The sequence below is a fragment of the Cibotium barometz genome, chromosome 32, assembly GCF_041138505.1.
Source record: "Cibotium barometz isolate CiBa-2024 chromosome 32, ASM4113850v1, whole genome shotgun sequence".
NCBI classification, from domain to species: Eukaryota; Viridiplantae; Streptophyta; class Polypodiopsida; order Cyatheales; family Cibotiaceae; genus Cibotium; species Cibotium barometz.
The window spans coordinates 32,021,942-32,049,097 of NC_141077.1; the positions used below are offsets into that span (position 1 = coordinate 32,021,942).

General features: G+C 45.6%; 1 protein-coding gene across 1 annotated transcript in view; it reads left to right on the forward strand.

Annotated features, from left to right (window-relative positions):
* LOC147620095 (histidinol-phosphate aminotransferase, chloroplastic-like) overlaps window positions 1-21,596 on the forward strand; it is a 71,550-nt gene extending 49,954 nt beyond the window's left edge. The window contains exons 7-9 of the mRNA XM_086772273.1: window positions 20,522-20,664; window positions 20,812-20,952; window positions 21,137-21,596. Of these exons, the coding sequence (XP_086628399.1) occupies window positions 20,522-20,664; window positions 20,812-20,952; window positions 21,137-21,268 (416 nt within the window). The 3' untranslated portion in view covers window positions 21,269-21,596. The remainder of the gene's footprint in view (window positions 1-20,521; window positions 20,665-20,811; window positions 20,953-21,136) is intronic.
* Window positions 21,597-27,156: the final 5,560 nt, after the last annotated feature.

Sequence of the window (27,156 nt, forward strand, 5' to 3'; positions counted from 1 at the left end):
CCTTTCCCAAACAGCAGTAGAGCTGTACCAAACCACGTGTCCTTCCTATAATCAGAGCTTGCATGTAACCTCGAGAAAACTAGAACCTGTCCACATGAATTCCAAAGACATGTTTTCCACATGAAACCAAAGACCTGTATCTGATAAACCATAGACTACCCATAAACCATAGGCCTGTTTCCTTGATACTTAAGTCTTGTTTCCTCTCGAAAACCAATGTCCTGTTTCCATGACAGATATACCAACAAATCACGGTTGCCAAAACCTAGAGAGAGAAAGATAGAGGATGTGTCAAGCAATCCCTAAATACACATAAGTCCAAGTCGAAGAGCAACACACCTCTTCCAAGAACATCATCCTGTGCATCTGAACTTGATCCTCTGTATCCCAATCTCATAAACAAGGCTTGCTTGCGAAGAGAGAGACAGAAACCCCTTGGCTGTTAGCTCCTCGGTGTCTCCTTCAGCTCGCCTCCTTCCAAGAGAGAGATAGAGTCGTGCTGTCCAACCCAACAGTCACTTGGATAAGTCTCTACTGGCTGCTTCCACACACGCAGCCACCTGGCATAGAGAGCCTCCCTCCTGACACCCGCCTGGCTGCCCGACTAGCTGCAGAGAATCTTCTGCTTGACACCTGTCTGGCTGTCCCTTGTTGCCCGCCTCACTGTAGCCCACATGCAAAGCCCGTTTGTAGCCCCTTTGCTGGCTGCAACCTGCCTGTAACCCATGCGTGCAACGCCGACTCCACACGGCGACCGCCTCACGGGGATGCGCCATACTCCACGCGCCACCTTTCGCCTTTTTATAAGGAGGCGATTCGCTTTTTCTCAAAAATGCCAAAAGCAAAGATAAAAAATGCATGTGTGAACCGGCCTTCAGAAAGCAAAGGGCGGTGGAACAAACACTTGCACATAAAACACTTCAACACCATTGAGGACCTAGAAAAAGAAAACAAACAGGGGGAGCTAGAGTGCTCCTGCAAACAGTACACGGACACCGATTGGCCCCAAAACGCAGTGGCGCCCCTTGCGGTATTTCTTTAATTGATTTTAAGAGCTTGGATTACAATATAAGGCTGGTAATTCAGCCGTCCCAGTAGAACTCCTGAAGCCTGCAAAGAACCTGCATCTGGCTTCTTGTCCACACGGCATCCACAAACAAGTCCAGCCATTGTTCATATCGAAAGACTCTTCTCACATTGAGTCTGCATACAGAAGCTTTCTCCCATGATCAAGGCTGCCACAACCATCCATAGCCTCTCACACTATGAACAGCATCACACCCTGACACATCCAGTGCTTCTGCATCACTACACAGACTGTAGGTCCCTCTGTTCCTTTCTAGCAGGAAGAAAACAATCTGCTCCATGAGCACGCAGCCATGCAAGCTTGCATCACTCCCATGCCAAGAAACATATTCAAGTGACCTGTACTTGCAGCCAAAAACCCAAGTACATTGCTGAATTTGCAGCCAAGCAAAAACAGCCCATAAACAGTCCCGAACCAAAAGCAAAGAGAAGCTGAAAGTTCAGTTGAACGCCATCGACATGATGTCTATGTTCATGGAAAACCAGCCCATACCATCATACCCAAACATGCTCCGATTGGGACCAAACTTTGCAAGCATGTGCGGGGTACCCAGCCCGACATGCTTGCAAAGTTTGGTCATAATTGGAGCATGTTTGGATTGGTAATTAGCGCCCAGTTCGGATTTTTCAAGTCTCTTGGTGCTTAAGAGGCCATGGAAAATCCGGTCCTTCCCCCCTGTTCAGTCCAGTCCTCCACTTTTGCACCAAGAAAAAGATAGAAAAGCACCTGCAGCCATGCGCTTTTTCTCCTATCAAAAGGTGCCCTAAAAACTGCCCAAGCAACACACAGTCCAGCCTCCTGTATGCTGCGCCTGAAATCCAGCCCACCTGTTGGCAAGGAAAAGAGAGAGAAAGCACGCCCAGCTCTGTGCGCCTGCTGTCTTGCAGCCGCCTGCAAGAAACGCAGCCCTGCAGCCCCTGCCTGTATGCGCCTCTTTTTCAGAAAACTCCCCACGCATAGCAGCCTGTATGCGCCTGTTTTCTGTCCTGTCCGTACAGCTGTCCGTACAGTCGTATAGACCTGCAAGCAATCCCCTGTGCGCAACCAGCATATAGTCCAGTTCTACGCAGCCACCCCAAAAAGCACATGCGCCTCATCTAGGGGTAGGCGCCTCCTTTATCTGACAGCCCTCCTCTTCCCCAAAAAGCACACGTGGCCCCCAAATAGCATAAGGGCCACGTCTTTCTTTAATGAAGGGCTTTATAAATGATTTTAAAGGTTTTTAAACCTTTTAAGCTAAAATCTCTTTGCCCCCTTTCACACTTGAGGTTATCCACACATGGGCTCCCTTTTTGACTCCAACCTGATGCCATTCACACTGTCCACCATGTCCCCGTGCACATCTGCATCTTGTCCAGAGAAAAACACAGGGTCATGACAGCATGCCTTAAAAAATAATAATATTTTTATCATCAAAGGTTTTAAAACCTTAAAAACTTTAAAATCCTTTTTGTCCCCTTTCACACTTGGGCTGGCCACACACACGAGTTTCCTTTTCATATCCAATTGATGCCTGTTCACAGTGTCCATCCCGTGCCCGTGCCCGTGCCCGTGTCCACCTGCTTGTTGTCCAGAGGGAAAAACACAAGGTCGTAACACAGATGGGCAGTCGGAAGAGGCTAATTCCATAGTGTTAGATCTTCTCAAGTGTTATGTGTCAGAGCACAAGCAACAATGGGAAAAGTATCTTCCTTTGGTGGAGTTCCCTTATAACAACACCATCCATACCTCGACGGGCAAGGCGCCTTTTGAGATTGTGGAAGGAGGGAAGAAGGTACCACCCATTTTTCACACAAAGGATAAGATCTTTGAGGCTGACCGTATGTGGAGAACATGGATGAAGCTTATAAGAGAGTTAAGTTGGCACTCCAAAAAACTCAGCAAAAGCAAAAGAAGGCAGCAGACTGTCACAAACGTGTATTAGAGTTTGCATTGGGTGACTGGGTTCTTTTGCGATTTGAGAAAGCTAGGCTCAAAAAGAGGAAGGTGATAAATAACACGAGTGGATGTGCTAGTAAATATTCCTCCACAATATTTGCACTTCGACACGTGTGTGTTGGAGCGACCGACACTTGGGGTGTTGGGTGTGCCTTGAATGATGGTGTGCCTTGCCCATACGGAACTCGGTGCACGAGGCATCTATGGCATATGCACAAAAAGCAATCAAGAAAGTGGAGAAATGTCAAGACGAGTCACGACTTGAAGTTTTAAAATATATTTCAAATTTCAAGCACAATAAGAATAAAATTTCAGTATGTGTGTAAGGGTCCGGGGAGGTGCAGTAGAGAGAGCCTTGTGGAGGAGAGAGAGAGAGAGAGAGAGAGAGAGAGACTTGGGGGGGGGGAGAGAGAGAGAGAGAGAAAGAAAGAAAGATTTTATTAACGTCTTCCAAAAGACCGAACTCGGCCTATGAGACAAATCAGTGTACCTGTGTGGGGTATCCTCTGTCATCCCAACAAAATGAAAAAGTAGTGAACTAGAGAGAGAGAGAGAGAGAGAGAGAGAGAGAGAGAGAGAGAGAGAGATTAACGTTTGCAAAAGGCCAAAATTGGGCTATGAGACAAACAAGTAGTACAATGATGTTCTTCCAGTCATCAAGAGGAAAATGTGGAGTGAGAATAAAATGTACAAGTATGACAACACGACCATAGGGGACTCAATGGTGGTGTACAAACGAGAGGGTGTGGATGGAGTACTAGGGCTACTAATGCCTCTCTATATGCTGAAGGGGTGATATAAGTATGATATGTTATCTACTCCTATCTCCATCCAGTCCCATAGTTTGGGTACAATATGTCATACATCCGATCTGAGGATGCCGTAAATGTCTGGAACATGCGTCCTGGATCAGAGCGAAAATGTGCGAGCTGCTCCTGGACCTCTTGTTGGTGTTGAGACTGGATGGCCGCGATCTCTCTGTGGTGTAGCCGTGGTGTCTGATAGCCGGCTAGTCTGGGTCGTCGCCTAGCTCGAATCTCCTCCGCTCGCTGAGATGTCACTCCCAATGTGTGTGGCTGGGCTACTGGTGCCAATCTCTGGAAGAAGTCAGTCAACTGGGACTGTCTTCCTCCGCTATGATGTGCGGGTGTCTGAAGTAAGATCTCCTTGTGTCTCTGTAGTGCTAGTAGTGGTTTGCCTAGTTGTCTCTGGTTCGATCTCTCCCAGATCTGTCTAAGTGATGTGGTCCCTCTAAAAACCTCAGGATAGCATGCCCTGATCTCGTGCAAAGCACCACACTGGCAAACAAAATGCTCCTCTGTCTCTACCCCCATCTGGCATAATCTGCAAATGCGCTCTGCTCGAGGGATGTGTGATGCTCTCCCAGTCTCGATCGCCAGTTGGTGTGATGAGACCCTTAGTCGCCCAATGGCTACTCTGACTCCATTTGATAAGTGGACCTCCAAGTATCGTGGTCGCTGGATGAAGCCGTCTGTGGAGGTGCTCAAGAAGTGGTCTCTCTAGTAGAGCATCTTCGTTGGGAGTGGCTGACTGGGAGATAGCCAAGTCTCCTGTATGTGGCCCTGCCAAATGTCATGTCTCGTGACTGTGTTCCTCTCTGTCTGAGAGAGGCGTCTATGTGGTGCAGCTAGGTCATACTGTAGGGGTGGTAATCTGTCAATATCAATCCTGTGTGATGATATCCACTGTACCACCTGGGAGTACCATGACCAGGTATGTCCCTCCTCAGCAAGCTGTCTGGATGCCTCAGCAAGCAGCCCGAGATACCCGATTTAGTGGGAGCTCTTGCATCCTGTGTATAAAAGATATAGTCTGGAACATGGCCTCTACTAACATAGGTGGTACAGCAAACTCTGCTCGAAGGATATCATGTGGTACTGAAGGTTTGCTGCGGATCATCCGTGAGAGCATCAAAATCTGAGGGCGCTCTATCTGTGTCCATGAGGATGTAGCCAAACCTGGTGCCCATACTGCTGCTGCATACATCAATGCTGGAGTAACTAGTGTATCAAATAGCCACCCCTTAGTATGGGGCTCCTGGAAGTGTGCCTGGTGACACTGGCGTTCCAAAATTGCTAGTGCTACGTACCCTCGTGTCAGATAGTCTGGCATCTGACTGCTGCTGATGTATGAAAGACCATAACCTTGGTTTTCCCAAGGTTCAGTGTGAGTCCTCGCTCTGCACAGAAAGTATCCAGGGGCTTGTAGATGCCTTTGTAGCCCTGTCCGAGTATCCGACACAAGAATGATATCATCAGCATATAATAGAATGTGTACAGTCGTACCTGAGATGTCAATCCCAGAGCCTCCTCCATGTATGATGTAGTCTGCTACCTCGTCGATGTATAAGCCAAAGAGTGTCGGGGAGAGAGGGCAGCCCTGCTTCACACCAATGGTGCTGGCAATCATATCTGATAGTCCCCCTGGGCATCTAACTCGTCCAAACACTTGCTCATATAATCTGTAAATCCCCCACATCATGTCAGGGGGTATGCCCAGTGTTTGTAAGCGGTGGAAGAGGTGCTCTCTCGGGACTGTGTCGAAGGCTTTGCGGAAGTCCACAAAACAGCAATAGAGTCTTTGTCTCCGTGCCCGAGTTTGGTCAATCAGGCATCTTAGGGTGAAAATGTGATCAATAGTAGAGAAGGCTCGCCGAAAACTTGTTTGACCAGGGGCACGGAGCCCCTCCCTCTCAGCGTGTGTGCTCAATTCTACCTCCAGGATAGCCCCATAGAGTTTGGCCAAGGTATGACCAATCATGATAGTCTTGTAATTACCGGGGTCCAACATGTCCCTAGCTTTGTGGATTGGTACAATAGTGTGCATCGTCCACTCAGCCGGGAAACCTTCTACCAGAGCCCTGTTAAAGGGGTAAGCAATAAAAGGAGAGAGTGTGTCAGCTGCATAAATGAAATGCTCACCCTGTAAGCCGGTGTGATCCTCAGCTCTCCCATGTTGGAATCTATGTATAGCTCGAGATACCATATCGGTAGTAAAGAAAACCAATGAGGTCGGTGGAGTCTCGGTGGGGCGAGGGATGAGTGGCTGGTGTGGAACATTATAAAGCCCTTCTGCATAACTCTGCCAGCGTTGAGGATCAGTAATAGGGGTGGGGGGGCGTGGCTCTTTGAGTCGTCGCCAAGCAGTGGCTGCATCTTTGCTCATGAGCATGTGGTAGATGTCCCAGTATTGAGCCTCCTCATATGTGCATGGCTTACGGCGTGTAAGAGACCGCATCTGTCTACTGGCTTGCTGCTGTGTTATTTCTCCTTCCGCTATCTGGGCTCGGAGATGTCGATGAAGCTCTCTGCACTCATTATCATACCATCTATTCTGGGGCATGTCCCCGGATCTAGGTGGCTTCCCTGTCTGGAGATGGTGTGGAAAGCTGTGGCTAGCTGCTGTGTCCAGTATGTGTGAAAGCTGGGCCGTCAGTACATCGATGGGTGTTGTAGGGTCCATACCAAAGAGGCCATCATGTACTTTTGAATCATAAACGTCTGCAAGCTCCTGGGTAAAGTGGAAGATGGTACAAGATGCCTGAGTGGTCGGGGGTGGCAGATCAAGAGAGCTCCTAAGAGAAAAAGCCAAATAAGTATGGCACCAATGGGGCATGTAGGGATAGTGAAAGAGTCTCTCAGGTCTGTGCTCTCCCGCGAGCCCAATATGTAGTCCACAGTGCTGCTGCCTCCTGATGATGGGAAACATGTGTGTCTTCCCGATTCTGGCCATTGTGACATCCCGTTATAAATAACGAGATGGTGTCTAGCTCCCAGGTCTAGAAGGTGTTGCCCATAACCTGTGATGTCTGGCCCACTGTCCTCTGACATCCTCGTGGTCCCTGCATCTACATCGTCTAGTGCCTGTAGGATGAGGGGATCTGTGAAGTCGAATGATTCACACTGTCGATTCTGTGTGCGTGCATTGAAGTCCCCCATCAGGAGAACCTCCCCCATGGTCGAATAGTGTAGGATATCTGTGGATAGAGTGGCGTATGGAGACTCACTAGGAAGGGCCCCTCTCTCCTCTCCTCCTCCAATCTGGTCCTCCATGTGACCTGTGTTGAATCTCGACCCCTTCGGCGGGAAGTAGCATATTGCCAAGTAAACTGTTCTCACCTCTGAGAGCTGTAGGCTAATCCACATGTAGCGTGCCTCTGGGTCTCTCGACACCACCCTGATACGCTGGTGTAGTGCTCGTCTGAATATAGTATAGCGATCCCACCTTAGCCTCTGGAATTGCCCTGTCGCATCCCTTGTCTATACACTGATTCCCACTGGTACCCTGCTACCCGTGGTAAGCCTCCCCCTGGGCTTTCATGTGTCTCTGTCAGAAACATGATGTCCCGGTTCTCCATAACCTCATCTAGTCTGCCTGGATGTGTCCATAGAGCCCCATTGCAGTTCCAAACTGTTGCATAAATCTCCTTGTGCTTCTTGATAATTTCCTGGCTCTTCTGGACAGTGTTGAGGTTGCTGTCCGTGGTTTTCTTCAAATCCTTCAGCATCTTTTCGAGCTTTTCCATACGTGCCTCCATGATGTTTCTTCTGTCGTTAATCCTTGTGGGCTGTGACTGTTACTTCAGCAGACCAGGGTTGGTATCAACATGGTGCTGACCTTCAGGAGAGAGAGAGAGATGGAGGGGACAAAGGGCAGGGTGCAGGCGGGCAAGAGGGCGCACAGGTGGGAGGGAGGGGAGGGAGAGATGCGCAGGAGAGAGAGACGGGGGGAGGGCAGAGAGAGAGCGAAGGGCAGGCAACGTGGGGGGGGGGCACAGGTAGGCAGCAGGGGGGGGGGGGGGGCGAAGGGCAGGCAGCGGGAGGGGGGGGGCGCAGGCAGGCAGCGCGCGCGCGCGAGAGAGAGAGAGAGAGAGAGAGAGAGAGAGAGAGAGAGAGAGAGAGAAAGATTTTATTAACGTCTTCCAAAAGACCGAACTCGGCCTATGAGACAAATCGGAGTACCTGTATGGGGTATCCTCTGTCATCCCAACAAAATGAAAAAGTACTGAATAAAAAAGCTGAATCTGGGTGTGCAGAAGATGGAGCTCTACTACTAGGAGAATGCAAAGCTATATGCATGGAGTATACAATCATGATATGCAACCTAGCTAGCTCCATCCTGTACCATACTGGGGGTATAAAATGGTATACATCAGTGAAGGGGGTGTCCACAGCTCCCTGAAGAACACGCCTGGGTGTGCTCTGAAGCGAGCCAGTCGCTCCGCACCCTCTCTGTGAAACTGAGCTCTAATCTCTTTCATCTCTCTCTGGTATAGGCGTGGTGTCCGAAAGCCAGGTGTCCTCTGTCTCCTGCAGGCTCTAAGTGTCTCTGCTCTTTGGAGAGTAATTCCCTGCCGTGTAGGGGCTGGGAGGGGGATGGATCTCTGAAAAAATGTAGTAATTTGTGTCTGTCGCCCCCCTCTGGAGCTGTTTGAGCCTGTAATAATGTCTCTCTGTGGCGCTGTATGTCTAGAATGTATCTCCCCAGTATGCGTTGGTCTGCTGCCTCAAAGATCTGGCGTAGGGAATGTGGCTCTCTGAATAAAATGGGATATCTCTCTCTGATGGCTGTATATGCTCTGCATCTGCATACATAATGCTCCTCACTCTCCACCTCCTCTCTGCACAATCTGCATACCCTCTCCTCTCGGGGGATCCGTGCTGCTCTGCCAGTCTCAATCTCCAATCGGTGTGATGAAACTCTGAGCTGACCAATAGCCGCTCGGGAGCCGTGTGGTAAAAAGCTCTCCATGTATCTAGACCCCTCTATAAATCCATCATCAGTGATACTCAATGAAGTGATCTCTGTAGTATAGCATCTTCGGTGGAAGAGGCTGTGTAGGCGATATCCATGTCTCTCGTGTATAGAGCTGCCATAGATCCTGTCTCAATACTCTGTTCCTCTCAATATGAGAGAGACGGATATGTGGTGCATCCTTGTCATACTGGAATGGTGGTAGATGATCCATGTCTAGGCCATGCTGTGAGAACCAATGTGTGACCTGTGCATACCATGATCCTCTGTCTCCTGCCTCAGCCAGCTGTCTAGATGCCTCAAAAGCTCTGTATGATAATGTGTCCTGTGGCATCTCTCTGAATCTGTCTAGCAGGCATATAGTTTGAAATATGGCCTCTACCATCATAGGAGGCGCAACAAACTCTGCTCAGATAATGTCATGAGGTACTGACGGTTTGCTGCGTATCATGCGTGCCATCATGAGGGCCTGTGGTCTCTCTATCTGTGTCCACCAATGGGTAGCAAGGCCTGGCGCCCATACTGCTGCTCCATACATCAATGCCGGTGTGACTAATGTGTCAAATAGCCACCCCTTCGTTCGGGGCTCCTGAAAATGCGCCTGGTAGCACTGTCTCTCTAGCATAGCCAATCCGTGTCAATCTAGCTCTGGCTACTGAACCCATGGTGAAGCGTGTGGCTGCTGCAGAGAAGGTAACCCCTAGGTACACGTATGATGTCACCACCTCCACCTGGCATCCTGCGAGAGTAAATGTCAGCTGACTCCTGCCGTGTCTCGATGTATGAAAGACCATAACCTTGGTTTTCCCAAGGTTCACAGTAAGACCCCTCTGTGTGCAGAAATCATGGAGTGCATGTAGATGCTGCTGTAGACCACCTGGAGACTGAGACACTAATACAATATCATTAGCATAGAGCATAATATGTACTGAGGCACCTGCTAAATCAACTCAATCTCCGCCTCCCCGTGTAATGAAGTCAGCCACCTCATCAATGTATAACCCAAATAGCATGGGGGAAAGTGGGCATCCTTGCTTCACACCAATGGTGCTAGCAATAGTCTCGGACATACCTCCTGGACATCTGACTCGCCCAAAAACCTGCTCATATAATGCATAGATGCCCCATGTCATATCTGCTGGTATGCCAAGAGACTGCAGGTGCTGAAAGAGCCTCTCTCGTGGTACTGTGTCAAATGCCTTGCGGAAATCCACAAAGCAGTAATAGAGCTTTCTCTTCCTCACTCTGGCCTGATCAATCATACATCTCAAAGTGAATACATGGTCAGTGGTAGAGAAAGCTCTCCTGAAGCCTGCCTGCCCTGATGAGCGTAAACCTGCTCGCTCAGCATATAAGCTAAGCTCTTGCTCCAGCACTACACCATAGAGTTTGGCCACAGCACGTGGCCAACCATAACCGTCCTGTAGTTGCTCGGATCGAGCATATCCCCTGTTTTGTGAATCGGCACAATGGTGTGCATCGTCCACTCCGCAGGCAAACCCTCTGCTAGTGCCCTGTTAAACAGGTGTGCAAGAAAAGGAGCTAAAGAATCTACTGCATATATGAGATGCTCACCCTGCAGGCGCATATGGTCGGCGGCCCGTCCATGCTGTAGGCGGCGGATAGCTTCCTGTACCATCGAGTGGGTAAAGAAGCTAGTTGTGGTAGGTCGAGGCTCTTGTGGTGGCTGAGGTATAGGTGGCTGCTGTGGGGCATGGTATAGACCCTCTGCATATGTGTGCCATGTCTGTGGGTCTGCAATAGGTGTCGGGGTGCGGGGCTCTCTGAAGTGCCGCCATGAGACAGGTCTATCTCTACTCATGAAGAAATGAAAGATCTCTAGCTCCTGTATCTCTGCGAAAGCCCGCCTTTTGCGGCGAGTAAGTCTCCTCATCTCTCTCCTCGACTCCTGCTCTGTGATGGCTCCCAAGGCTCTCTGTATGCGGAGCTGTGAGTATAGGGCTTTGCACTCGTCATCATACCATCTGTTCTGGGGCATAGTCCCAGGTCTCGCAGGCTCTCTTGAGTGTACACGATGTGGGAAGCTTTGTAATGCAGCCGTGTGTAGGAGTGATGCCAGCTGGGCTGTAATGGTATCCATAGATGCCAGGGGATCCATGAGTAGGATCCCATCCTCTACTCTGCCAGAGAGAGTTGAGCGGTGCAGGAGGGAGAAAGAGAGAGGTTGGCCTGTGCGGGGGAGAGAGAGAGAGAGAGAGAGAGAGAGAGAGAGAGAGAGAGAGAGGAAAGAAAGAAAGATTTTATTAACGTCTTCCAAAAGACCGAACTCGGCCTATGAGACAAATCGGAGTACCTGTATGGGGTATCCTCTGTCATCCCAACAAAATGAAAAAGTACTGAATAAAAAAGCTGAATCTGGGTGTGCAGGGGATGGAGCTCTACTACTAGGAGAATGCAAAGCTATATGCATGGAGTATACAATCATGATATGCAACCTAGCTAGCTCCATCCTGTACCATACTGGGGGTATAAAATGGTATACATCAGTGAAGAGAGTTGAGCGAGTGCATGAGGGAGAAAGAGAGAGGTTGGCCTGTGCGGGGGAGAGAGAGAGAGAGAGAGAGAGAGAGAGAGAGAGAGAGAGAGAGAGAGATTGACTTACGATGAGCGAGCACGACTAGCATGACCAGAGAAGCAGCGAAGCCCAACACGACCAACCCACGAGCGCCTGCCGCCGCCGAAGAGAGAGAGAGCTGCACGCACGTAAGAAACAGAAGAAAAAAAAAACGATATGTTGACATGCGTTCGCCCTTCAATTTTTAACCTACATTAATCAAACTCCCACGTTCACTAACGTTTGGAAACGTTAGTGAACGTTTGGATCCTATCCAAACTGTGTTTGGATGCAACCTTGATTTCATGTGAGTCTACTTAGATCTTTCCGTGGGGATGTGCCTGAGGATGTATCAGATGAGGCTCAGCCGGAAGTTGAGAAACTTGATGAGGTTCTTATTCCAAAGCAGATACTGGCACATAAGGAAAGAAAGGCACGAGGTAAAGTTTCCCGTCGCTATCTTTTTAAGTTCAAGAACTATCCACCGATGGATGCGAAGTGGATGGAGGAGGGTGACTTGGCAGATTCACCTCAAGTATTGCAGCTTTATCTCGATGCCTTTGAGTTGGAGCCGACCCTTGCTATGGCTCATTCAGGTTTAGCAGAGCATGGGTTTGGAGCATTGCCTGATGCTCAAGAGGGGGGTAGCACCTCCGCTCCCTTGATACAGACAAGCTCAGATGACATCTAGAGGTCGCTTGGTGTAGCTTTGTCTCACCCAAAGGTACTGACAGCTCCCCTTGTGTGCTACAGGGCTTGCTGCCCGGCTGCCCACTTAGTCACCCCAACATTGTCCCAGCTGCTTTTCATGTAGTTCCTTGGGCTGCCTTTTGGGTGGCCCTAGGGTAGCCCCTTGAGCTGCCCTTGAGTGCCCAACAATAGAGGAGATCTCAGCTGCTGCACTTGTGTTGAGCTGTTGTACCTGCAACACAGTAAGAAAGAGATACCCAAAACACATACATGCAGATGTACCTTCATATGAGCATGCACACACATGTACTCACACACCAAAACATGTATCTGTACCTACACACGTGTACCATTTTACATGTGCATATACAGAGCAAAACATGATTAGTGAATGTTAGACATGCTTAAAACATAATTACAATGCTTAAGAAAAGAGGTAAAATACTCAGTCCTGTAACATACCCCCCTCTTAAAACAAAGCAATCGTCCTCGATTGTTCATTCAAAGGATCTGCCAATTGAAACAGAAGCTAAGAGAGCAATGAGAAAGCCATGTCCTGCCAACTAAAACAAAACATTTGAATTCATAAATCAAGAGCATCCATCTCGTGAATAGTCATGTCTCCCTGGATGCTTTACCTGCTCCGCTCATGGCCATCCCTCAGGACCCACGATCAGCAGTACATCATGAACATGAGTAAACACTGATGCATATCAAACGAAAGTCTAGAATAGGCGTCTCCATTCTCTCAAAAGATTCGTATATCCATGAATCAAACCATGTGACTAGTACACATATATCATAGAAATCCCATAGGCAGATATACTGTTAGTTCGGTATCTCAGGTGTGCTGATAAGAACACCAAGCGACTTCCAGATCTCATCCAAGTGAACTCTGTGACAAGGGAGCGGAGTCACCTCCCTCTTGAGTAACAGGTAGTACTCTGGAATCCACAGCTGAACCTGTTGAAGCACTTTCTAAGGTAGGCTCCAAACCAAAAGCCTCGAGGTAAAGTTGTATCCTCAGTGAATCCGCCAAGTCACCCTCCTCCATCCACTTCGAATCCATATAGGTGAATAGTTCACAAACTTCACCAGATATCGACGTGAAACTTTTCCTCTGACTTTTCTTTCTTTATGTGCCAGAATCTGTTCCGGTTGAAGAATCTCATCAAGTTCTTCTACCTCTGGTTGTATCTCATCAACCTGATCTCTAGGCACCTCGGGCTAATGCTTCTTTTTTTTGATGCGACAACCACGGGCTCGCCTCCTTGAGAAAGTCGACGATATCCCGGCGATGGAACCATGATATCGGCCTTTAGAAATCTGACGGGCGGTGAAACAAACACTCGCACACAAAACACTTCATCACCCATGGGAACCTGGAAAAGAAAACAAACAGGGGGAGCTAGAGTGCTCCTGCAAATAGTACAAGGACACCGATTGGCCCCAAAATGCAATGGCGTCCCTTGCGGTATTTCTTTACTTGATCAAATTTGAGTACAAAGTACAACTTGTTGAATCGTCCACCAATAGGATCCCTCGAAACTTTTCACCCAGGACTTCCAAAAGAAAACTCTTGTTATTACAGCACAACATTCTATAGAGAAGGCACACTTGTACAACACCTTCTTGCTTGAAAAGGTATTCTCCATCATGGATCCCACAAACCCTTTCCCAAACAGCAGTAGAGCTATACCAAACCATATGTCCTTCCCTATAGTCACAGCTTGCATGTAACCTCGAGAAAACTAGAACCTGTTCCCATGAATTCAGAGACATGCTTTCCACATGAAACCAAAGACCTGTATCTGATAAACCATAGACCTGTATCCCATAACCATAGGCTTGTTTCCTTGATACCAAAGTCCCGTTTCTTCTCAAAAACCAATGTCTTCTTTCCATGACAGATATACCATCCAATCATGGTTGCCAAAACCCAGAGAGAGAAAGATAGAGGACGTGTCAAGCAATCCCTGAATACACATAAGTCCAAGATGAAGAGCAACAACACATCTCTTCCAAGAACATCAACTTGTGCGTCTTAGCTTGATCCTCTGTATCCCAATCCCGTAAAACTAGGCTTGCAATCCACGTTGAGAGAGAGAGAACAAAATCCACGCACCAGGGCCTGTAATCCAGAGAGAGAGAGAGAGAGAGAGAGAGAGAGAGAGAGAGAGAGAGAAAGATATATTAACGTCTACGAGAGGCCAAAGTCGGCCTATGAGACAAAAAATAATACAACTGTGTTCTTCCGGTCATCGGAAGAAAAGAAACAAAAGAAAAAGTGTGCATGTGTCTGGATACAACTATGAATCATCATGGATCGGTGGAGCCCATATACAAACAATATAAGGGGGGTGGAGAGAGAGAGAGAGAGAGAGAGAGAGAGAGAGAGAGAAACTGATCTCTAGTCTCCACCCCTGCTTCCATCTTTGGCCGTGCGCTCCTCTACTTGCGAAGAGAAGATGAAAGAGAAGACTACACTGTGAATTTGGCGCCACCTGTAGTCCCTCTTACTCGCCCGCGAGAGAGAGAGAGAGAGAGAGAGAGAGAGAGAGAGAGAGAGAGAGAGAGAACCTCTTGGCTGTTAGCCCCTCGGTGCCTCCTTCAGCTCGCCTCCTTCCAAGAATCAAACGTTCTGTGGCCGCCCCTTCCAAAAGAGAGAGAGAGAGAGAGACCTGCACTGGCTGTAGCCCATATGCGCAGCCCGTCTGGCGCCCTCTGCTGGCTGCAGCCCATGCGCAGCCTGCCTAGCGCTCCTTGCTGGCTGCAGCCCATGTGCAGCCTGCCTGGCTCCCTCTGCTGGCTGTAGCCCATGAGCAGCAGCGCCCTGGTCTTCCAGACGTGCGCGCAGCAGCGCCGACTCCATACGGCGACCTGCCCAACGATGACCACCACCCGGCACTCGCTGCTGACCACACGGCGAGCACCCCCCGTCACATGGCCACCCCTCGCCTTTTTATAAACATGCGATTCAAATCGTTTTTTTCTCAAAAAGCCAAAAGCAAAGATTAAAAACGCATGCCTCCAATAATAATATTTTTAAGCCATCAAAGGTTTTAAAAACCTTATAAACTTAAAAACTCTTTTGTCCCCTTTCACACTTGGGTTGGCCACACATACGAGGTTCCTTTTCATATCCAACTGATGCTTGTTCACACTGTCCATCCCGTGCCCGTGCCCGTGCCCACCTGCTTGTTGTCCAGAGGGAAAAACAGAGGGTCGGGGGCCTCTTGAAAAATAGCAAGCGTCCTCGATTGGACTCAATAACACAGTAAGTATTCAATGAAGAAAGAGTTTCCATATGACCAAAGCAATACCCCCAGAGCATCTCGGTGATGAAACAATCATCTTGAACAATAAGGCCATACCGTCACATCAAAGTGACAAACAACTCTTGCTTGTTCCTTAAGAACGTGTAGCAAAAGTCTAAAACCAAGTGGAAACACGTAACCTGTGTTAGCCAAAAACAAAACCATGCATCATTCTACATATGACAAACATATGCATGACACATATATGCATCCACAAACAATATGCTCCTCATAATGCTCTACCTACTCCAAAATAACAGTCCCAGGGTTGCTCGCAAGCCTTACACCCATGGATATCCTTGTAGGACCCACGACTGAAGGTACAACATGAGCAAATGAAAGCACTCAATGCATCTAAACTATACATCCACTAAGTACTTCCCACATATGTCCCATGGCTATCCCGCAGGAGTCACACTCAGTGATGTATCCATGAACATAATAAAGTACTTGATGTATCACACCAACATACATGCATCTCATCCTGACACATTCAGAGTATTACCCATGTATTCCCAAGGGTACCAGGATCCAATGGCACCAGAATACCATAATACCTCGGAAAGTGTATAAATACATGCACAGATAGAATTCAATCCATATATGAACCAAACCAACTCTAGGACTGCTCGCAAGACTTATGTCCTCCATAGAGTCTCGAAGTGTTAGCTCAGGTTGCTGCAGACTTTAAGCTAAACCAAACCATGCTATTCCAAAGGAAACCAACTCCACAAATAGCATCATCTCATGTGGCTAGTACACAATATCATAGAAGTCAGAATCCCTCGAAACTTTTCACCCAGGACTTCCAAAAGAAAACTCTCGTTATTACAGCACAGCATTCCATAGAGAAGGCACACTTGTACAACACCTCCCTGCTTGAAAAGGTATTCTCCATCATGGATCCCACAAACCCTTTCCCAAACAGCAGTAGGGCTATACCAAACCATATGTTCTTCCCTATAGTCATAGCTTGCATGTAACCTCGAGAAAACTAGAACCTGTTCCCATGAATCCAGAGACATGCTTTCCACATGAAACCAAAGACTTGTATCCGAGAAACCATAGACCTGTATCCCATATCCATAGGCTTGTTTCCTCGATACCAAAGTCCTGTGTCTTCTCGAAAACCAATGTCCTGTTTCCATGATAGATACACCATCCAACCACGGTTGCCAAACCCCAAAGAGAGAAAGATAGAGGACGTGTCAAGCAATCCCTGAATACAGCTAAGTCCAAGATGAAGAGCAACAACATATCTCTTCCAAGAACATCAACTTGTGCGTCTTAGCTTGATCCTCTGTATTCCAATCCCGTAAAACTAGGCCTGCAATCCACGCTTTGAGAGAGAGAACAAAATCCATGCACCAGGGCCTGTAATCCACTGAGAGAGAGAGAGAGAGAGAGAGAGACAAACTGATCTCTAGTCTCCACCCTTGCTTCCATCTTCGGCCGTGCGCTCCTCTACTCGCGAAGAGAAGATGACAGAGAAGACTACACTGTGAATTTGGCGCCACCTGCAGTCCCTCTTACTCGCCGAGAGAGAGAGAGAGAGAGAGAGAAAGAGAAAAACCTCTCGGCTGTTAGCCCCTCGGCGCCTCAGCTCGCCTCCTTCCAAGAATCAAACGGTCTGTGGCCGCCCCTTCCAAAAGAGAGAGAGAGAGAGAGAGACCTGCGCTGGCTGTAGCCCATATGCGCAGCCCGTATGGCGCCCTCTGCTGGCTGCAGCCCGCCTGGCTGTAGCCCATGCGCAGCCTGCCTAGCGCCCCTTGCTGGCTGCAGCCTGCCTGGCTGTAACCTATGCGCAGCCTTTTCGGCACCCTCTGCTGGCTGTAGTCCATGAGCAACAGCACCCGCCTGTAGCCCATGTGCAGCAGCACCCTGGTCTTCCACACGTGCGCGCAGCAGCGCCGACTCCATACGGCGACCTGCCTAACGATCACCACCACCCGGCACTCGCCGCTGACCACACGGCGACCACCTCCCATCACATGGCCACCCCTCACCTTTTTTCAAACATGCGATTCAAATCATTTTTTTCTCAAAAAGCCAAAAGCAAAGATTAAAAACACATGCCTCCAATAATAATATTTTTAAGTCATCAAAGGTTTTAAAAACCTTATAAACTTAAAAACTCTTTTGTCCCCTTTCACACTTGGGCTGGCCACACATATGAGTTTCCTTTTCACATCCAACTGATGCTTGTTCACATTGTCCATCCCGTGCCCGTGCCCGTGCCCACCTGCTTGTTGTCCAGAGGGAAAAACACAGGGTCGTAACATTAAGAAAAGAGGTAAAATACTCAGTTCTGTAACAGGCACACGCTCGCATGTGTGTGTGTGTGTGTGCCGTTGGGCGCTCGCGCATGCGCGTGGGCTGTTGGAGGAGGCACTGCTGCTGTTGTGGCGGCTTTGTGTAGGCTGTACGGTCAAAAAGATTGCTGTTGATGCTCGTGCTGTTGTTATACCACAGTGATGGTGTTTTCAAACCATGGGTGGCGGTGGCCTTATTTCCCCAAACCTTTTTGGTGCAGGAGACTAGAGATAGGCTTTTCTCTTTCTCTCTTTCATCGTGATTGCAGGCTGTGTTGAAGAGACTTGGATACAGAAGATCAAGCTACATATACATGGGATGATGTTCATGGAAGAGATGTGTTGTTCCTCTTCGTCTTGAACTTGTGTATTCAGGGGTTGCTCGACACGTCTTCTATCTTTCTCTCTATGAGTTATGGGAAAAAGCATAGTGTATTGCTATGCAAATCAACCCTGGTTTTTGGCACCATGATTGGATGTTATATTTTTGGGTTTCTCATGGAAACAGGACATTGGTTTTCGAGAGGAAACAAGACATTGGTTTCGAGGAAACATGCCTATGGTTTATGGGATACAGGTCTTTGGTTTCATGTGGAAAACATGTCATTGGATTCATGTGAACAGGTTGTAGTTTTCTCGAGGTTACATGCAAGCTGTGGCTATAGGGAAAGACATGTGGTATGGTACAGTCCTACTGCTGTTTGGGTAAAGGTTTGAAGGATCCATGTTAGAGGTGGAGAAGACCTTTGGAAAGCAGGGAGGCGTTGTACAGGTGTGCCTTCTCTATGGTATGGTGTGCTGTAATAACGAGAGTTCTTATTTGGAAGTCCCGGGGAAACTATAAGGGATCCTATTGGTGGATGATTCTACAAGTTGTATTTTGTACTCAAATTTGATCAAGTAAAGAAATACCGCAAGGGGCGCCATTACGATTTGGGGCCAATCGGTGTCCGTGTATTGTTAGCAAGAGCACTCTAGCTCCCCTTGTTTGCTCTCCTTTTCCAAGTCCTCAAAGGTGTTGAAGTGTTTTGTGTGCGTCACCGCCTGTCAAATTTCTGAAGGCCGGTTTCAATATATCTTTGAGATTTCTGCTTTTGGAATGTTCAAGATTATAAGTAATAAGTTTCACAAAAATGGGGAGCTTAAAAGCCCATTTTTTGTTTAGATCATTTTAGCTCTTAGTTGTTATTTATCATTGCTTCTAGTCTTGCTTAACCTTGCTTTAATAGGGAAGTGATTTGTTTTTGCTAGTCTAGTTGTAAGTGCTAGCCTTCATCATGGCTGAGTCTGCTCTTCACCTCCCGAGAAGTGATAGGAACTCAGCTCCTTGGTCTCTGTATAAAAATTGTGTCCTCTTGGTTGGGACAATTTTTTTTTATCTGTAAACCTGCACCTACTCTAGGGCGCTGATGACATGAGTAGGGATGTCGCAGCACCTAGTCCATGCTATGCATGATGAAGTTGATGATCTTATACTTCATGATTGGATAATCTTTGAGGTAAAGTTCACACTTTTTGTATTCTTGTCTTTACTTGTTTTGTTTTAGTGAATTAGTCATTAAAGTTTGTTTTTGCTAATTAGTTATTAAAAATTTATTTAGCTTGTTTGCTAGAAATTCTTTTGTTGTGGTTTAATAAAGAATTTGTTTCTATGTATGTGGGTGTGTGTGATTTAGTTATGTATTTGTCTATTTTTGCAAGTTATTATTACTATTATTATTATTTTCTTTTCTCGGGTGTCTCTATTAAGCTTTTTTTTTTAAAAATTTTATTTATTTTTGTTTGTTTTTGGTGATTCTCTTCTTTCTTTTAAAATTATCTGTAAGTTTAGATTCATTTGGCCTTATGACGGTATATATAGTATTTGACCTTTGAATCCTTTGCACTGAGCCATGCTAGACGAGCCTTTGAGCCATGTTGTTATGCCTATGAGCCATGCTCATGAGCCTCTGAGCTAGTTGCGGGGAACATGTCTTGTTTCTTTGCTATTGTTGGAGTATTGAGAGTATTGAAGGCTATCTAGGCATCACCTCCATCGTTGGGGCTATTGGGATTTCAGAGTGAGTTGGTGTGAACATCCTCTAGAGGTGTGAACAGCCCTTATTAAGGTCTAAGTCAAAAGATAAGGTTTGATGCCTATAAAAGCATGTACTTGGGAGGTTCTTATTAGAATAAGAATATCATTTGAGTTGTGCAACATCTCTCTTTTGTGATGTATCACGTCTGTGTGTGTGTGTGTGTGTGTGTGTGCACCATTGTCATGGATGGAACTTCCTCTCTCCTTTAACCCTCTTCTCTCCTACGTTCACATCATGGAAATCTTCACCCTCCATAGCTTGAGCTCTAGATCCTGTGGATACCAACATATGTTGTGTGCGGTTTTAGTGAGATCATGCAAGTCTCTTCCTATATCTACACTCTTATTATCAGATGCAATGAAAGTGTTTCATACCATTTGAAATGTACGAAACATTTTGTATGTTTCTGTGTTTTTTGAGCTGCAATTTTCCAAAAAAAATTTGGGTTTCTTATTTAAAATTGGTCTGTCTCAAAAAAAAAGAAACAAATAAAATGTACATTGCTTCTTGTTTTGCATACGTGCCGTTCTCTGCAGTGCTGACCTTGCGGTAGAAACCACCTCAGAGGCTGTGTGTGGTGGAATTTGGGCTTTGGACTCTATTTGTAACTCGATTTAAATTTCCAATGGGAATCAAGATCTTTGATTTCGATGATAGCCAGTCTAGTCAAGGAACGAAGTGAATCAGATCTTGAATCAAGTTACGATTTCTCTATGCATTTGACCTAATTTTCCATAGAACTCTTGCAGGTTTAGCAGGTTTGCGTGTTGGCTACGGTGGTTTTCCCCTTGGCATTATTAAGTACTTGTGGAGAGCAAAGCAACCGTACAACGTGTCGGTGGCTGCGGAAGTGGCTGCATGTGCTGCTTTACAGAATCCTACCTACCTTCAGGTGGCTTTAGATCGATTGTTGGTGATGCTTTGCAAACATTGCTTTAGATCGATTGTTGATGATGCTTTGCAGACATTCTGATTTATATTTTGCAAATATTCTGATTTATATACTTCATTTGATGTTCATGTCAATGCAATATTGCAGAACGTGAAGGAGGCTGTAGTCGCTGAGAGAGAACGATTGTTTGGGCTGCTTCAACGTGTACCTGTCTTATCACCGTTTCCCAGTCATGCAAATTTTATTCTATGTGCAGTGAAAGATGGCAGTATGGCAGGAAAGCTAAAGGTAAGGTTCTGTTTTCTATTCTGCAAACAAACTTTGTAATGGTAATACCCAATGGGTTTGTTGAGAAACTTGTGATACAAGAAAACATGCCGCACGCACGCGTATACCGAGAGAGAGAGAGAGAGAGAGAGAGAGAGAGAGAGCATTCCTCTCTAAGCAAGTTGCAATTATCTTCTGTTTTCAGGCCGACCTTGCTGAGGAGGGAGTGATGGTACGCCACTATGACAAGAAGGAGCTGAGGGGGTTTGTTAGGATCTCTGTAGGAAAGCCGGAACACACAGATGCTTTAATAAAAGCGCTTGAAAAAATCTTGTGATGAGCTCTAAAGTTGTCAGCTTTTTGAACATGAGTCTGGGAGCCAAATGCGGGAAAACTAGGAAACTGAGTCATGATTGAGTTGACAACTCAGAGGCCCACACTTGCATCGGGGGCCTAACAGAAAATTTTAACTTCATAAACCATCTCTAGTTCTTCACCAGAAAAGATGTTTTACAACACAAACCACTAGTCAACACCTAGCTAACAATGTGTAAAATCTAGGTGCCTCCTAATGCATATAGCCTTGCTCTTTGTAAACAAAGGAGCTGTGCCAACTATTTTAGATAAGAATTTAACATCTCAATTAGCTAATAATCATTACCAAAGGAACTAATCAAAAAGTTTGTTTGTTTGTTTTTTTGGGCCTCTGGGGATTGAGTTTAAGATACAAGAGACTCAAGTTAAGAAGCATGTTCATGTTTTTGTGGCATGAAAAGTGGCTGTTGACAAGTGGCTATTTAAGTTCACAAGTAAAGGGTTCACCATAGACCTCCTCTTTCTTTCTCTCTTTTTTTCTTTTTGAGAGGGCAGACGGTTGACGGATTATATATATATACGTTAAAAGAAGTATCATTTTTGCTATAAGTTACAAATGATGATACTTTCTACAATGTGTCAAAACTATTTAATGTATTTATGGTATTACTTATCCATTGATGTATTAAAACGTTTAATGTACACATTAATGTATGAATAGATATTGTCAATAGACACATAATAATACATTGCTAAAAAACATGTATTATTAGTTTATATGTTCTATATAATCTGTATACTATACATACATTTTATTCTTTTAATACCCGAATGCATGATAAAGTATAATTAATGTACTTATTTGCATTGTACTAGATTTATTTTAAGTTTAAACAACATAAAACATTTGTTAAAACTTGGTATATTCTTGTAGTACGTAGCTCATCACAATTATGTTTTTGACATGGCTATGTGGAGTGTTATGTAGTACATATTTTATCATATCAATAGAAAAAGTATTAATACATATAATCATGAGAGGATTTTGTAAATTAGTTTATATGGTCCTATCCATTTGTGCATGAATGATTTTGATAAATTTCTTTTTTCTTTCCCCCCTCATTTGGATTGTAGATTAGACTTAACTACCCATCCCATGTCACAAGACTAATCCTGTCGAGCCTCAGTGATTATCAAGAGGCTGGGCCTGCAAATACCAATCCCTTGCATCTTTTTATCTTTGCCGTAAGCTTGCATGTAAGGAGCTTTTGCAGGTAAGACTGGATCTTGACCATATAGTGCCCAAAATGGATTAACTTTGGTTGATGCTTGAACTGAGCATCTCTAAGCATGTAAGACAAATGGTAGGATTGCATTGCACTCTGTCGCGTTGGGTCTATGTACATGGACACCGTCTACTTTGTAGTTTTGTTTGGTCTCTCTGTTGAACCATTAGTTTGAGGATGGTAGAAGCGATTTTGGTTGTAGATTTGAAGAGTTATTTCAAATCTTTACCCAGAACATCAAGTTGAACCATTAATTTGAGGATGGTAGAAGCGATTTTGGTTGTAGATTTGAAGAGTTATTTCAAATCTATACCCAGAAGCTTGATGTTCTTAGGATTGTTTATAAGAATAGATATATTTGATTTGATTTGATTGACTATATGAACCTGCATGTTATAAAAAATTCTTACCAGCTACCTAAGTCTAACAAGGATTGGGTTCCTTATGACTTCATCCTTCGACTGTATGATAATGACCCTAACTTTGAAAGGTGTGTCAAATACTTTGTGAAGCATTTTGACTCTGTTGATACCTACCTGGAATTAAAGATGTGGGAGATCAATTTCTCTCACGGGAAGATAAAAGGCATTGGGAATTAAACATGTGGGAGATAAAGTTTTGTGATGGAAAGCAATGTTCATTTTTTTGCTACAAGAGGTTGAGGTTGAAGGCCATAGCAAGGAAGCAAAAAGAAGTGCTAAAGCGCTAGCACTACCCCAATCTGAGTTGATGGAGCTAGTTGAGCTTGATGATGCAGAAGAGGAGAAAGGCAGGTTGCTCTAGCACTGCTGAGCAGCATTCAAAAAAGTCAAGGCCAACAAGAAGAGGTTGAGAAGGATGAAAAAGAGGAAGAGGAGGATGAGGGTGAAGAAGAGGATGAAGAAAAGGAAGACCCACGAGAGAAAGTGGAAGATGTGCATCCAATAGTAGTTGGTTGGGAGTATGTTTACCTCCTCGATATCGAAGAATTATTTGGGTTGAGTAAAGGTGAAGCCCTTCTACAGTGGCCAACATCTTTGAAGCCTCACCACCCCCATCGACTTTGAGATGAGAGACATAGTAGCACCACCAAAGGACACTAAAGCCTTGCTATCATATGTCGATGAGTTAATGATGACACTGCAATTGAATGAGCCAAGTGGCTTGTTTCAACTAGCAAAGCTCCATCAACCTATTTCAATGATAGATTGGTAAGTCATTTATTTCAGTTATAGTATTCTTTTCCTTTTTAGTCAATCAATTCTTTATTATTTTGGTTTCTAAATTGTATTATTTGTACATACAAAAATCTATTGAGATTGATGAATTAAGTTCTCAAAAAAGAAGCACCAGGTTTGCATTTAGGAGAGATGCTTCTTTGGCACATTACATTGGACTTCTTCCCCCTTTGGTCATTATTATGATCCATGCCAAAATGACACGGAGTGCTACACAAGACCTTGTGAAGTACCCTATCGTGCATGGAGAGTACAATCTTTATATTTGGTGCGTCCCAAAACGTAGATGTTTTGGTTAAGGTAGCCATGGGACTAGCCCAAGGTTTTAGCTTTGAAAAGGTCCTAGCAAACCTAGTTTGTTAGTTGGTGATGATAATCCAAGGAATATCATCAAGTAAGGTAAGAAGGTAATGTAATTATGAATATCATCGAGTATTTTGATGTTAAAGGTAAGAAGGTAATGTAATTATCTTTGATGATAGTCCAAAGAATATTATCGAGTATTTTGACGTTAAATGTAAGAAGCTAATGTTATCTTTGATGCAATTTCCTATACTTCATGTAACTTGATTAACATATTAATAAAATTTTATTTTTGGCCTTGTGCAATTTTTGTCCTCGTCGAGGGAGATAATATGATGTTTTTGGTATTGAAACCATTCCAACATAGCTGCCAGAATGGCCCTGTACGCTCTGTGTTGGTTGGAGGAGCGTTTAAACTTTTTTTTTTTTTTTTTTTTGGACATGTGCTGCTCGACAAGAAGTATATAGGCCTTATGTGTGCGTACTAGGGTCACTCTTACAAGATCTCGAAAATAGGGGGATTCTTCCACCTCCTCGCTCCGTTATCTATCCTATGTGGAGTCCATAGTTGCCTATGAAGAATAATGATGTGGTTGTTAGGTTTCAGTTTAGAAATAGCAAATAGTACATAAGAAATTCCAATGATAAATGTGAGTCTCCCCATTGAGCTTACATCTCTCTCTCTCTCTCTCTCTCTCATGATGTCTGACCTAACACTATATTACACACATATAGCCTATAGGCCTCTTGTGGAGAAGAACATGTCAAAAAATAAAAAATAAAAAAGCTCAAATCAAGGCCATTTTGGTCCTGGTCGCTCTCCATGTTGGTTGTGGCTCTAGTTGCTTTGTGTTGGTTGAAGGGGTGTTTAAACTTTTTAATTTTTATTTTTGACATGTGCGAGCGCTCCACAAGAGGTCTATGGGCCTTGTTCAAATTTATCTTTCTTACTCCTGAATTGAGTTTGATAAATGTGTCAACAAGATGTTTGTTTTTTTCTCTTTTTTGTAAAATATTACCGCAATAGCAATTCCTACTGGCAATGGCATTGAACTTCTCATAATTTTGTAATCTTATGGTGACATGTTTATGGACATTAAATTTTTTCCTTGTAGAATCATTAATAATTGAATAAATAATAAATCCTTAACCAATTAATGACTCAGTTCAAGGGTTAGATCAATTTACATGTGCAAGGACTAAAACAAATGCTAAATCCTTAAAAAACTAAGTCAAATGTTAATCGTTTAATCATATTAATGACTAAGTCAAATCTTGAATCACAAGTCAAGGTCTATGATTATACTCATACTATAACAAGGTATAACCAAAACTAAACTAAAGTTTTTGGTGACCACTTTTGATCATACATTGATCATTGGAAGTTGAGCCTCCAAGAGTGCAAATAACCTCTTGACCCAATTTGGTCTCTACTTGTATAAACTCAGAGGATGGTGAACCCTCTATTGTTTCAACCAAGTTGAGTCTTCAAGAGTGCAAAGAAGCTCTCTCTCTCTCTCTCTCTCTCTCTCTCTCTCTCTCTCTCTCTCTCTCTCTCTTCAATGCCCACACACAGAGCAGACAGTGTGAGGTGTATGACTATGATGACATGGAGATCCTCCACCCTGTGGATCCAGAGGAGATAGGGGCTAGTCGGGCATCAGAGGACACTGGACCAGACAGAGGACATTATGGGGACCACTTACTAGAGTTGGGAGCCAGGCATCGTCTCGTTATTTATAACGGGATGTTACAGTGGCCGGGATCAGGAGGGCTGATATGCTTCCCACATGGGGGTCATACACGGACCGGAGGCACGGTGGTAGACTACATTATGGGGTCTGTGGAGGCATCATAGCTTGTCACCTCATTCTCCATTCCACCTCGTCCTATTGGGGTAGATCATACATACTTGGCATTTTCACTAGCCGGATCACCAGTATCACCAGTCCCCCACATATCGACACCACACACTACCATCTACTTCACACATGACATGGCAGACATATACACTGGCAGAGTAGAGGATGGACTCCTACTCATGGATCCCCTGGCACCTATGGATACCATTACAGCCCAGCTGGCATCACTCCTACACACGGCTGCATTACAGAGCTTCCCACATCGTGTACACTCAGGAGAGCCTGCGAGACCTGGGACTATGCCCTAGAACAGATGGTATGATGACGAGTGCAGAGTCCTATACTCACGGCTCCGCATACAGCGAGCCTTGGGAGCCATCACAGAGCAAGAGTCGAGGAGAGAGATGAGGAGACTTACTCGCCGCAAAAGGCGGGCCTTCGCAGAGATACAGGAGCTAGAGATTTTTCATTTCTTCATGAGTAGAGATAGCCCTGTCTCATGGCGGCACTTCAGAGAGCCCCAGACCACCCCGACACCTATTGCAGACCCACAGACATGGCACACATATGCAGAGGGTCTATACCATGCCCCACAACAGCCACCTATACCTCACCCACCATAGGAGCCTCGACCTACCACAGCTAGCTTCTTTACCCACTCGATGGTACAGGAAGCTATTCGCCGCCTACTACAACATGGACGGGCCGTCGACCATATGGGCCTGCAGGGTGAGCATCTCATATATGCAGTAGATTCTTTAGCTCCTTTTCTTGCACACCTGTTTAATAGGGCACTAGCAGAGGGTTTGCCTGCGGAGTGGACGATGCACACCATTGTGCCGATTCACAAAACAGGGGATATGCTCGATCCGAGCAACTACATGACTGTTATGGTTGGCCACGTGTTGGCCAAACTCTATGGTGCAGTGCTGGAGCAAGAGCTTAGCTTATATGCTGAGCGAGCAGGTTTACGCTCATCAGGGCAGGCAGGCTTCAGGAGAGCTTTCTCTACCACTGACCATGTATTCACTTTGAGATGTATGATTGATCAGGCCAGAGTGAGGAAGAGAAAGCTCTATTGCTGCTTTGTGGATTTCCGCAAGGTATTTGACACAGTACCACGAGAGAGGCTCTTTCAGCGCCTACAGTCTCTTGGCATACCAGCAGATATGACATGGGGCATCTATGCATTATATGAGCAAGTTTTTGGGCGAGTCAGACGTCCAGGAGGTATGTCCGAGA